The sequence below is a fragment of the Actinia tenebrosa genome, unplaced genomic scaffold (assembly GCF_029948245.1).
Source record: "Actinia tenebrosa isolate PJP-AT-01 unplaced genomic scaffold, QUT_ActTen_1.0 PGA_scaffold10__47_contigs__length_13832649, whole genome shotgun sequence".
NCBI classification, from domain to species: Eukaryota; Metazoa; Cnidaria; class Anthozoa; order Actiniaria; family Actiniidae; genus Actinia; species Actinia tenebrosa.
Genome location: NW_028292570.1, coordinates 12,713,892 through 12,724,579, shown reverse-complemented (window position 1 = coordinate 12,724,579; position 10,688 = coordinate 12,713,892). Strand labels below are relative to the sequence as shown.

Below are 10,688 nucleotides of genomic sequence, written 5' to 3'. Positions count from 1 at the left end.
ATAGTGAGTAAAATGTATAATAACAGCAATATTGTTTTCGTGATTGCTATTTTTATTATCATAGTAGATAGTGATGTACAGTGTGATAAGATAAATGTCACTAAGCACAAAAGAATGCTGATTAAAAATAACCTATATTTCTTAATCTAATGATTTGTAAAGAATTGTTGATTTTTTGGGTAGATTTATAAATTTATTTTCTGTCCAAGATTTTGGTGCATTCTTGTAAATCTTTATTCATTCTATTAAAGACCCCTTGCCGCTTACCATGATGCATCACAATTTGTTTACATTTTCAATCGTGTCACCACTGAAAAAACAATTCCAACATTTTGAATAAACTCTTAAAAGAACGTAAAAAAATCATTTTTGTGCCTTAGTGCTATGTCGGAAAAGGATTTAATATGAAGTTATTATTCAATATATGAATCATTGAATTTCATGGACCACGAAATTCATCTGTGACCGCGGTGCATCACGGTAAGTGGCAATGGGTCTTTTTTTATACCCTACAATTCATCAGATATTTCTATAATAATCAAAAATGTGTCATCATGTATTATTTGAGTTTATTCAGTCGATGTTTTTCATGACCAGAATCAAGATATGGTGACTAAATTGAATAACTATGATATCTTCAAATGTAAAAATAACACCATTAGTAAGAATTCTTAGGAATCACATTAAATAGGTAACAAGATGCTCTAGGAGTGTGCACTGGGTTGCCCAATGTGTGGGTATGCTAGAGCTTATTTAACACCTAACTTTTGTTATGTACTGCTATTTAATGATCAATCTTTATTCAGGAAAGCCTAATCCACAAGCGTGTTAGGGTCCTGTAAATATATACTAATGAAAAGACTAATAGAAGATAACTATATTAAGAAGGATAAGTTAAAATATAGGACTATAAAACATATACAAATATATAACAATACTAAAATACACCTCCCTCTACACATCCCCAAACAATAAGTTAAATAATATATTATTAATCATTGTGAAGCTCAAATAAGATTTTAAAATTATACAAGTGAATAGTGAAATAAGCACTAAATATAAAAAGAATCTAAGACAAAGCGTTTCTAATAAAATTCTTAAAAGTAGAAATATCCTTAGCTTCACGTATTTTATCATTGAGGACATTCCAGTCATTACTGGCAAAATTACCTGAGGTCCAGAGTCCCCACTTATGACATGCTACAGATTTCCTTATATTATGTTTAGATCTTGTATTATATTTATGAACATCATGAGCATGTAAAAATGTCAAACTTATGAGAAAAAAAGATTATTTTTACATAAATTTTGTAAATAAAAATCAAATGGTGCATTTCCTTCTTAACTTAAAGTTTTTATCCATGAAAGTTTTTTTTATTTTTTACTTTGGAACATTTTAGGCGTATTTTTTTCCAGAACTTCCAAACACTGCTGATGCTGTTTTGTAGACGGAGAAAACAACTTTGTGTTACTTACATCACTAAATTTCAATATACAGTACTCTCCCTAAGTTTCATTTAATTATTGATTATATTCTTCAAATATAGAGTACAAACACTAAGTGTGCTAAATTATGCTAATTCTATTGTTTTCTATTGTTTGATTACCACTATTTACTACTAAATGGTGCAAAGTGTTGCACACTTTTAGTGTTTGTACTCTAGTATAGTTTCTTAAAATATCCAAAACAGTGAAGTGAAATGAAAAGGTTAGTAAACGGATTCAAAACTTAGCAAAAACGTATAATACCTCATAGAATTTAACGATATCTTCATGTATGTATCTTATTAGCTAAAAAGACTGAAAGCCATATTTTCCTTTAGGCTCTACTAATCCATGCGATTGAAGCCAGAATACTGCCGACTAAAAGCTGTAATAATTCTAATAAATATCTATATTACGATCCTAGAAATCTTCTTTTACTGCTCAATTATATTACTTCTAAAGCCCGGGGTTACATCCTCAGTTGCGAAGCCAGTATGTGAGCCATTAATCTATGAACATGTCATTCAAATCCATATATGGTACTCTTGCGCAACTTTGCACTTTTCCCAAGATGAATCTATGAATCCTGAATAGACCCTTTTGGAGTTCCAAATTACCACTGTGTTTCTTGATTACAGACTCATTTACTCAGGCTTAGCCTCGAATCAGTGTCTAATTACTCGCAAATACCAACAGTAAAGTAAAGAATGCGCAACTTCAACTTCAACTTTAACAACTTTTGTTTGTTTGAACTCCGCTGATTATTTTTTGGCTGTTCTCGGTTCACTAGTTATCAATTTTTACTACTATAACTGTATTAATTTTCCAAGACAATCCTCTATTGATTTATATCGTTAGTCAAAAGGAAATGCCTGGCATGGGACCTAAAGTCCCGTTCGCACTTTCCTCTTTGGGTAGCATGTTGGTTCTATAATTTTCCTTCTTGATTGATACCTAATAAAAGTTGTAAAAGTTAATACGAACACTTTGAAACTTTATATGTTAAGTGTATGCTACTTTGAAACTTGACGGACCTTGACTGGAACACAAATATTCTGCACAAAACCGAGGCTAAGCCTGAGTGAAAAGTCTGTAATCCGAAGAAACACAGCAGTAATTTGGAACTCGAAAAGGGTCTAATGAATGAGAAGAATGTGTAATTTATTGTTTATCATACACTCACCAAAATTGAGCAACTTAATTGGTACTCTACAGAGTACAATTTGGGATTTAATTGTACTCCTCTTGTCCAAACAGAATAGAGTAATTTTGTCGAGTGTAATATAACATAATGAACAGAATATTACATGGCCGATATGTCGCTGTCATGCAGGTCATCATCATTGCTATCATGCAGGTCATCATTGTCGCTCTCATGTAGTTCATCAACATCCCTGTCATGCAGAACATCATCATCATCCCTGTCATGTAGGTCATCAACATCCCTGTCATGCAGAACATCATCATCATCCCTGTCATGTAGGTCATCAACATCCCTGTCATGCAGAACCATCATCATCCCTGTCATGTAGGTCTTCATCATCATCCCTGAAAGATATTTTTTTCAATCTCTGGAATCACTGGAACCCTTTCTTGCATTTGCACTACTTTGCAACACTTAAAGACGTCTTCCTCACAAATGTGTATAAGGTGTTTTCCCAAGCCATCCACAACCATTCTGAACACCATTTGCTTGTGTGGTGAAGTGACATTAGTAGAGGTCTGCACAGTAGGAAAATGACCATAGACATAGCGACAATTGTCAAAGATAAAGAGATTTGAAAACATTTGTCTCTTTTTGGCAGTGTACTCTAATCTTAAAAGCTTTTCTAATACAGGAAATGATGGATGTGCCATTTGACCATAAAGTAGAGTAGCTATCATGCGTGTAGTAACATCTTTATTTGGCACATCAGCAAATTGAGAAAATATGCTATCTTCTCCATCTCCACCGAGAGATTGCATGAATTTTCTCAGACAGTTTTTGAAATCTTCATTGGAACACTCGTCTATAAAAACAATCCAATTTGTCAAGAGATGGATCATCAACAACAACGAAATCTTCTGGTTTTTTAAATTAGTTGATTCCCAGTCTGGGAATACTTCACTAACCCATGTCTTGCAGAAAGGATTACTGGATGATTGTACATGTAGACTGTGTCCTAGTTTTCCTAAGTATGTTTGAGGTTGAGCTTCATGGACTGATAAGTCTTGGACGATTTTATGCTTATCTTGTTTCTTTGATTTCTGTTTTTTCAATAATTTGTCTAACTGCAATTGCCGTTCTTGATTTTCCTTCTTTCCTTGTGCTATCAGCTGGTCTATTTCTAATTCTTGTATCAATTGCATCCTCATTTCTCTTTTTCTCTCAAAGCTTTCTTCAATCAGTATATTTAATTGAAGCCACGAATTTAGGCAGTTGAATTGTGCCATCATACGCCTAATAAGAACTTCCTCTCCTTGAATCGTTTTATTCAGTATATCAAATTCTTCTCCAATTTCTTGTATTGACGATTCTAATCTTTTCAGCTCATCTATTAATGACTTCGAAGTTGACTCTCCCTCCACCATCAATCCTGGTAACAATTCCTCTATAGCCTTAAGTAAGTCCTCTTTCTTCACAAAACTTTGTTCCAATAAGGAATTCCTCTTAGAGTTAAGCATTCTGTGAGCGGGAATATACATGTAAGCTGTGTCAAGAATTTGATAAAAAATATACTCGCTGTAATTTTCCTCGTCGGCTCTCTTCTTTAGAAACTCTTCATTTTGATGAGGAATCTTATGTGCAACGGAGGTGTTTACAAGTCTGTACTTCAAATATTCTACTGATAATTCCCTTAAATGTTTCCTTTCGAGGTCTTGAGCAGCTCCTTCAGCCTGCTTGGGAGGGAACGAAAAGGTCGTGATCAAAGCACCTGGTGATGTTAGCTTGTTGTAGAGAAAGACATAGCCGATGACCTTCAATGTTTCCTGTTTTTCAGATGGCAGTGTACCACAAGCATCGAAGTATATGATATCAAACTTTTGTTCAAAATCACGTAGAAAGTCAAGTAAATTTCCTTCGAAAACCGTTTGGCATTTTCTGGGATTGATTGATATTCTCCAAGGCTTTTTTTAATACATTAGCATCTTTCTCGATCGCCCACATATTCTGAGGAAGGACGCCATTCTCAACAAAAACATTGAAGTCATTTAAGGGGTTGTCTCCTGCTAGATAACACACATGAAGGTCTGAAGGTTTCTTTTCTTGAAAGTTACTTTTGTGGAAAGCTTCCCAGTCTTTGATTTCGTCTTCGATCTCAGTAACTTCTTGTTCGTTGAAGGAAGATGATGCCCCACTTACAGTGAAATTCTTCCCACGCTTTTCGAACATGATCGCGATTAACACAAGTCGAGGTTTTTCTTTCTGTTGTGAGGGATTTTACGGCTTGTTCAATAAGTCTCCTTCGACATTCTATCTTTTCTTCTTGATTATAATTGGATTGTCCTTGAGAAGAATCCATTCTTTGATCACACTTTGAAGACTAAAGCGAAAGCGAAAGTATAACGCGCTAGGGGGCTTGCTCCTTCTGAAACTTTTACGTCACGAAAGTCTTGTACAAGGAACTATGGGATACGCTCGGGGTAAACAAACAAAATGGCGGAGTGTCTTGTATAATGTTTTGGTTTTAGTAGTCTCTCGTACTCCATTTTTTCACGTTTTTGCTTTTTTTTAATCAAATGGTAAATGTTAACTGTTATGTTTCTGGTTGCGTGTCCAATAACCGTTCGTATCAGTATTTAAAGTTTTACAAACTACCCAAAGACAAGGCAAGAAGACGAAGGTGGAAAAAGTTGACACGAAATACGCGAGAAACAGATTCACAATGGACCTGTCTGTGTCGACTCCACTTCCAAGGTGGCTGGAAAAAAGAATTTTATTCTGATCCTTCAGTATTTCCTTGGAGTCCGGAATGGCCTGATGTTGTGACAAGATACAACAACTACGTAACGGAACGTTTTTCGCTGGCCCAAGGTACAGACCATGGATATGCCAAAGCTCCAAAGCTGATGAAAGTTCCAGCAATTTTCAAGAAGTTTGTCCGTCATTCCAACACCTCTAAACGTGCCTTAAAAAGTGTAAGTATTTTGTAGACATACAGTATTTTTTTAAATTTTGTTTGAGGCTTTCATGTAAACAAACTTTTGAATTTAACATACACCCGGCATTACATTACATTTTCAGCTCGAGAAAAGTGAAGAAACGTCTACCCTCCCCAACACAGATCAGGAATCAGATCAAACACATTGCCCAGATCTAGAAGAAACTCCGATTGCCTTATCCAAGAATGGCGAAGTTGACTTAAGAGATGTAACGTTTAAAGACACGTCCACAACGATGAAGGTGTGTCTATATATATACAATATACATTCTTATATGAAAATTCAAATACGTTAAAATTAGACTCCCCTGCTGCTAAATTATACTTAAAAACTTGACTATTAAAAAACAATTCTTAAAACGTTCTGTATTTATCTTAGGCCTTGCCAAGGATTGTGTGCGCAGCTTCCTAGAGTACTCTTTAGCTTTTGGAAGGAAATTGGATATAACAGATGTAATGAATTATGTTAAATCTTAGCATAGAGTATGCGGTCACACTGTTCTAAAATATCTAAAATACCTTTAGCATCTAGTTAGAAAACATTGCATAACATTAAGATCTGACGGACTTGCTTCATAAACAGACAGTGCGTAAGTAAATTTAGTAAGTACAAGTGACTTAAATAAGTGATCTAATTCTAGTGGTGTGTAACCCTCCTTCCCTAAATATGTAATAATATATTAACACCTATTTGCTTCCCATAATTTTGTTTTAACATGAGCAGAGTACTTGCAATTGCTTTGTAAAACAATAATAATAATATGTTTTCGTATTCTTATTTTTTAGGTTGCATATTATCCTGATACCTACTTACTCACTAGGAATGAGTTGCAATCCTTGCTGTCCTGTATTGAAGAAAAACTAGATAAAGGAAGTCCAGATGCTTCACAGCTACTAGCCCTTCTAAAGGTTGTCATCAAGTTATTAAGAAATGTCCAAGAGCAGTTAGATGCAGTGATGGAATTGCGGGAATGGGATAAGTTTCTACTCAGGCGCTTTGAGGGTTCTGATGAGGATATTAAGTTTTGGACAGGATTCCCAAGTTTTTCCAGCCTAATTTACTTCTTTAATGGTTTCATACTCCCTAATGAGTCCCATATGAAGTACTGGGGTGCAAATAATACTGGTTTGAAAAGGGAATTCAAGGCAGGCACAGTTCGACAGCTTTCTGCTGTAGATGAATTATTTCTCACACTCATCAAGTTGAAGCGAGCTAGTGCAAATGAAGACCTGGCAGAAAGATAGACATGTTTCAAGTAGACATGTTTCATCCATTGTCATAACATGGGTTAACCTTATGGCAGCTGTTTTCCGGAAAACAGACACTTGGCTTAGTAGGAAAAAAGTAAGGAAATTGATGCCAAGTTGCTTCAAACCACTATATTCTGATGTAAGAATTATTGTGGACTGCACAGAAATGGAAATAGAACGTCCTTCTGATCTTGAGATTCAATGTGCAACATATTCATCATACAAAAGTAGAAATACAGTTAAAAGCCTTGTTGGTTTGTCTCCTACAGGAGTGACAACATTTGTATCTCCCTTGATGGAAGGAAGTGTCAGTGACAATGACATAACTGTTCAAAGTGGTTTGCTTGCCAAACTTCAGAAAGGGGATGCAATCATGGCAGACAGAGGCTGGACAAACAAGTCAACACTTCTCAAGCATGGGATTAGACTAGTTGTTCCAGAATTTCTGATGGATAAAAATCAGTTTCTTATTCCTGATCTTGTAAAGTCAGTTTCTTTAGCACGGTTGCGTATTCATGTAGAGAGATGCATTGGTAGAATCAAACAATGGAATATTTTAACCAACCGAATACCATTGACGTACTGGAATAATTTGAATGATATTTGGTTTGTGTGTGGAAATTTGCCATTGTTTTGGCCCCCAATCATTGATGTTGAGACAGATAGTGATCATAGCAACAGTAAAGGATCATGAAGCAATTAAATACTCCATATTACTATATATTATTATGATAGATGTGTTGATCATCACAGTGAATGAGCGATCTAAGCGAACGCTGTTAAGAAAGACTTGAAAAATGATTTCAAGCTTCAACGGGAATCGAACCCATGACCTCCGCGATGCCGGTGCGCACCACTGGCATCGAGGAGGTCATGGGTTCGAAACCAGGAAATAGGATTTTAGAATCAGGACAAATACACAGAATGATACTAAAACTCGGAAACAAAAAAAAACTTTACGTCATTTCCTAAAACCTGGAAAGAAAAGAACGGAAAAGAAAGAAAAAAGGAGAGGAAAAGAAAGTAGAAAATGACATTTTAGAATTGTCCAATTTTTAGTTTTAAGATTATATTTTTAGACTAATAACACGTTCACTTAAGAGATCCGGAAATCCAGAATCCGGAACGGAATATAACATTTTTTCTCGAGCATTCAGGAGTAAAAGATAATATAGGTAAGTTGTAGTGCTTGGGAACGAGGTTATTCCGGGCGAAAGCCCTTGGAATTAAATTCGGAAAAATTAATTTCCGACCTCGCTGGGATTCGAACCCACGACCTTCGGAATTGTACTACCGATGCTCTACCAGCTGAGCTAGAGGTCAGACTGAGAGCAGGCCGGGGTGAAATAGATGTTAGGTCGCGGTAATTATGATGCAAAGATGAGAGTATGTGGACCGCGTGGCACTAATGAAAATAGTAGAAGATAATATAGGTAAGTTGTAGTGCTTGTAGTGCATTCAGGAGTAAATTTTTTAAATGCCTTATTACTCGTCTCAGGTCAAAATACCAAAAAAATCACTTTACTCACGATTAGAACATTGTTTAACTTCTCAATTTTTACTTTTCGACGTTTTATTTTATATAGCACATGGTTTAAATATTTTTTGAAAGTTATTTATACTTGATGACGTACCAAAGTAACTTGGTAATAAAAAAATTTTCGCCAACATAAATTTATTGGAAAATAATACAATTTCACAGATTTAAAGCCAAGACAATCCAAAAAAGTCTTTGAACAATCAAGTTCATACACATTTTTGCAAAGGCTCGCGCGGCACTCGATTGGTTTTTCTCGCTTTTCTCGGAAATAAAGTCATATTTCAAAGAACGAAGTATACCACGATTTGTTTTGGCTATATGTCTACCTTATACTTGAATATTAGCGAAATCGATTTTTTGACTGTGGCCAACAAATTTCGGATTTTGTTTGATTTTTGCTGACATCTACTCTAAATATAATCTCTCTTGCATCCGTTTTTTAGTGTCGGTCGTCACGGATGCGAGGGAGACTACATTAAATAATGGAGCCTGAAAAAGGCTGAATTAATCGCACTCATATTCTCACAACCATCAAAAAATTGAAACAATGTCGCGCGATTTCGTTGCCCGTTAGCCGAACGTACCCCACTGAACAAAACTGAACGTCTGGGCTAAAAAATCTTCGAAATAAAAATTGAACAGTACTAACTCTAAGCTCCTATGCTGTCGCTGACGGTCTTTAACTTCGCTTTTTGTGGTTTTATTAAAACTCGTCATTTTTTCTTTCCTTTCTTCTTTCTTTTAGTTTATTTCATTTGCATTCATTTCTCATTTTGTTTTGCAAGTTTCCCTAACCTAACCGTAACGTAGTATTCCCTTAGCTGTCAAAATTTCATAAATTCAGTATTTTATGCGTCGTATGAATGAAACAGGGTAGCGGTGAAACGTAACCATTTTCAACAATATCTTCCCTGCGATCATATATCAATCTAATACCGCGTTTCTCTTTTGCCAAAGACGAACTAATGTATCGACCCGCCTTGCGTGAAAGCCATCTTTTATTTATGTTAAACATTAATTAACATTTACAATCGATTGATTGACTTGTATATAGTTAAGGTCCGCTGCCTGTTTGATCTCTTTTCCTCTGGGCTGTAATGATGGACGGCAAGGCTGATCTGGTAGCTCCTTTGAATCAAGAATCCCTTACTCCTCAACTAAACAAGGTAGCTTTAGTAAAAGCCATTTCTTTGTGTTTTGAGTACTTTAGTCTTGATCCTGTATTGTGTTTATTCTAATGTTTGACAAGCTTAATGAGCTCCACATGCAAGGACTACAGATACATCTTGCAAACGATGCAAAAATTGCTCTTCTTACACGTGCAAACTCATCTAAAACAAACCTTATATTTAAGCAGCATTTTTAGATAACTTTTACTACAAATTTCTCCAAAGATGGTTTCAAATTTATGGAATTTTTAGGTCTTTTCTTCTCGTCCATCAACGCCACGTGCTAAGGACATTGCCTGAATGACACGAGGGAGGGGTCCCTAGGGCAAACCTGCTCAACCGTGAATCAGAAAACTATCCTAGAGTTTATAGTAACCAAGTAAACAAAGAGATATGGAGGAATCTGTGGAATTTGACCTTCAACCCTGATATAATACGAATCCATGGCATATGTCGATTTAATTAATAGCAGGGCTCCACTGAAACGGATGTTACAGTAACACAATGGTTATAACGACATGCACACATAACATATACATATCATTTTCGTAAAATCTGAGACCCAATGAGTGCATTAACTGGATTAAAACTTGGTTGTTTTCATAGTCATTTCATCACCTAACTCTTTCATACTTGCAAGGTCTCCTTTACCTATTGTTTTCACGTTTAGATAGCTACTCTACTGAAGAAACTAGAAGTATCTAGGGTTTTTACATCATTTGTTTATTCATATTTACAACTGCATGCTTGCATTTTGTCCAGCATCTTAGAGTTGTGTGACTTCACGTGTAAATATAAGTGATTATTACCCTGAACTAGCTGTCAAAAATTGGTCATGAAATATCTGTAAGAGGCCGTTTTGAGCATGTTTGCACTTCTACAATTGCTCAGGGTTGGCCTCGATTTTGTGCAGAATATTCGTGTGTTCCAGTGAAGGTGGAATTTCAAAGTGTTTGTATTGATGAAGTTGTGTATGTATTCTTTACTTTACCATTGATATTCATGAATGTTTAGACACTGTTACAAGGTTTTATAACTCTGAGTGAATTTGTATGTAATTTAATAAGGAAACACAGCGGTATAATGAGTGAATTTGTTCAA

General features: G+C 35.5%; 3 protein-coding genes and 1 pseudogene across 4 annotated transcripts in view; 3 read left to right on the top strand and 1 right to left on the bottom strand.

Annotated features, from left to right (window-relative positions):
- LOC116306916 (uncharacterized) lies at positions 1 to 5,086 on the bottom strand (annotated as a pseudogene).
- A 14-nt stretch (positions 5,087 to 5,100) lies between these two features.
- LOC116306917 (uncharacterized) lies at positions 5,101 to 7,599 on the top strand. Of its 2 annotated transcripts, XR_004198333.2 has the most exons (4): positions 5,101 to 5,604; positions 5,711 to 5,869; positions 6,414 to 6,972; positions 7,148 to 7,599. XR_004198333.2 is itself a non-coding variant. In XM_031717055.2 (3 exons), exons 1-3 carry the CDS (start codon positions 5,206 to 5,208, stop codon positions 6,870 to 6,872), a joined length of 1,017 nt encoding a protein of 338 aa, XP_031572915.2. In that variant the 5' UTR covers positions 5,101 to 5,205; the 3' UTR covers positions 6,873 to 7,599. The 2 variants fall into 2 exon arrangements, 1 of the variants encoding a protein (XP_031572915.2); XM_031717055.2 differs by having other exon boundaries at positions 6,414 to 7,599.
- On the top strand, positions 6,925 to 7,572 carry LOC148913100 (uncharacterized). The gene has a single exon (XM_089026403.1). The coding sequence runs from the start codon at positions 6,925 to 6,927 to the stop codon at positions 7,570 to 7,572; it is 648 nt and encodes a 215-aa protein (XP_088882529.1).
- A 1,888-nt stretch (positions 7,600 to 9,487) lies between the features above and the next one.
- LOC116306918 (DNA (cytosine-5)-methyltransferase 3A) overlaps positions 9,488 to 10,688 on the top strand; it is a 28,268-nt gene continuing 27,067 nt past the window's right edge. The window contains exon 1 of the mRNA XM_089027018.1: positions 9,488 to 9,584. Within this exon, the coding sequence (XP_088883144.1) occupies positions 9,516 to 9,584 (69 nt within the window). The 5' untranslated portion in view covers positions 9,488 to 9,515. The remainder of the gene's footprint in view (positions 9,585 to 10,688) is intronic.

What these genes read in the sequence shown, in the direction of transcription:
- LOC116306917 (XM_031717055.2), top strand. Translation starts at nt 5,206, where the DNA reads ATGGTAAATGTTAACTGTTATGTTTCTGGTTGCGTGTCCAATAACCGT. An exon ending in CTAAACGTGCCTTAAAAAGT is followed by an intron (nt 5,605 to 5,710) that starts GTAAGTATTTTG and finishes TTACATTTTCAG; the next exon opens with CTCGAGAAAAGTGAAGAAAC. An exon ending in ACACGTCCACAACGATGAAG is followed by an intron (nt 5,870 to 6,413) that starts GTGTGTCTATAT and finishes CTTATTTTTTAG; the next exon opens with GTTGCATATTATCCTGATAC.
- LOC148913100 (XM_089026403.1), top strand. Translation starts at nt 6,925, where the DNA reads ATGGCAGCTGTTTTCCGGAAAACAGACACTTGGCTTAGTAGGAAAAAA.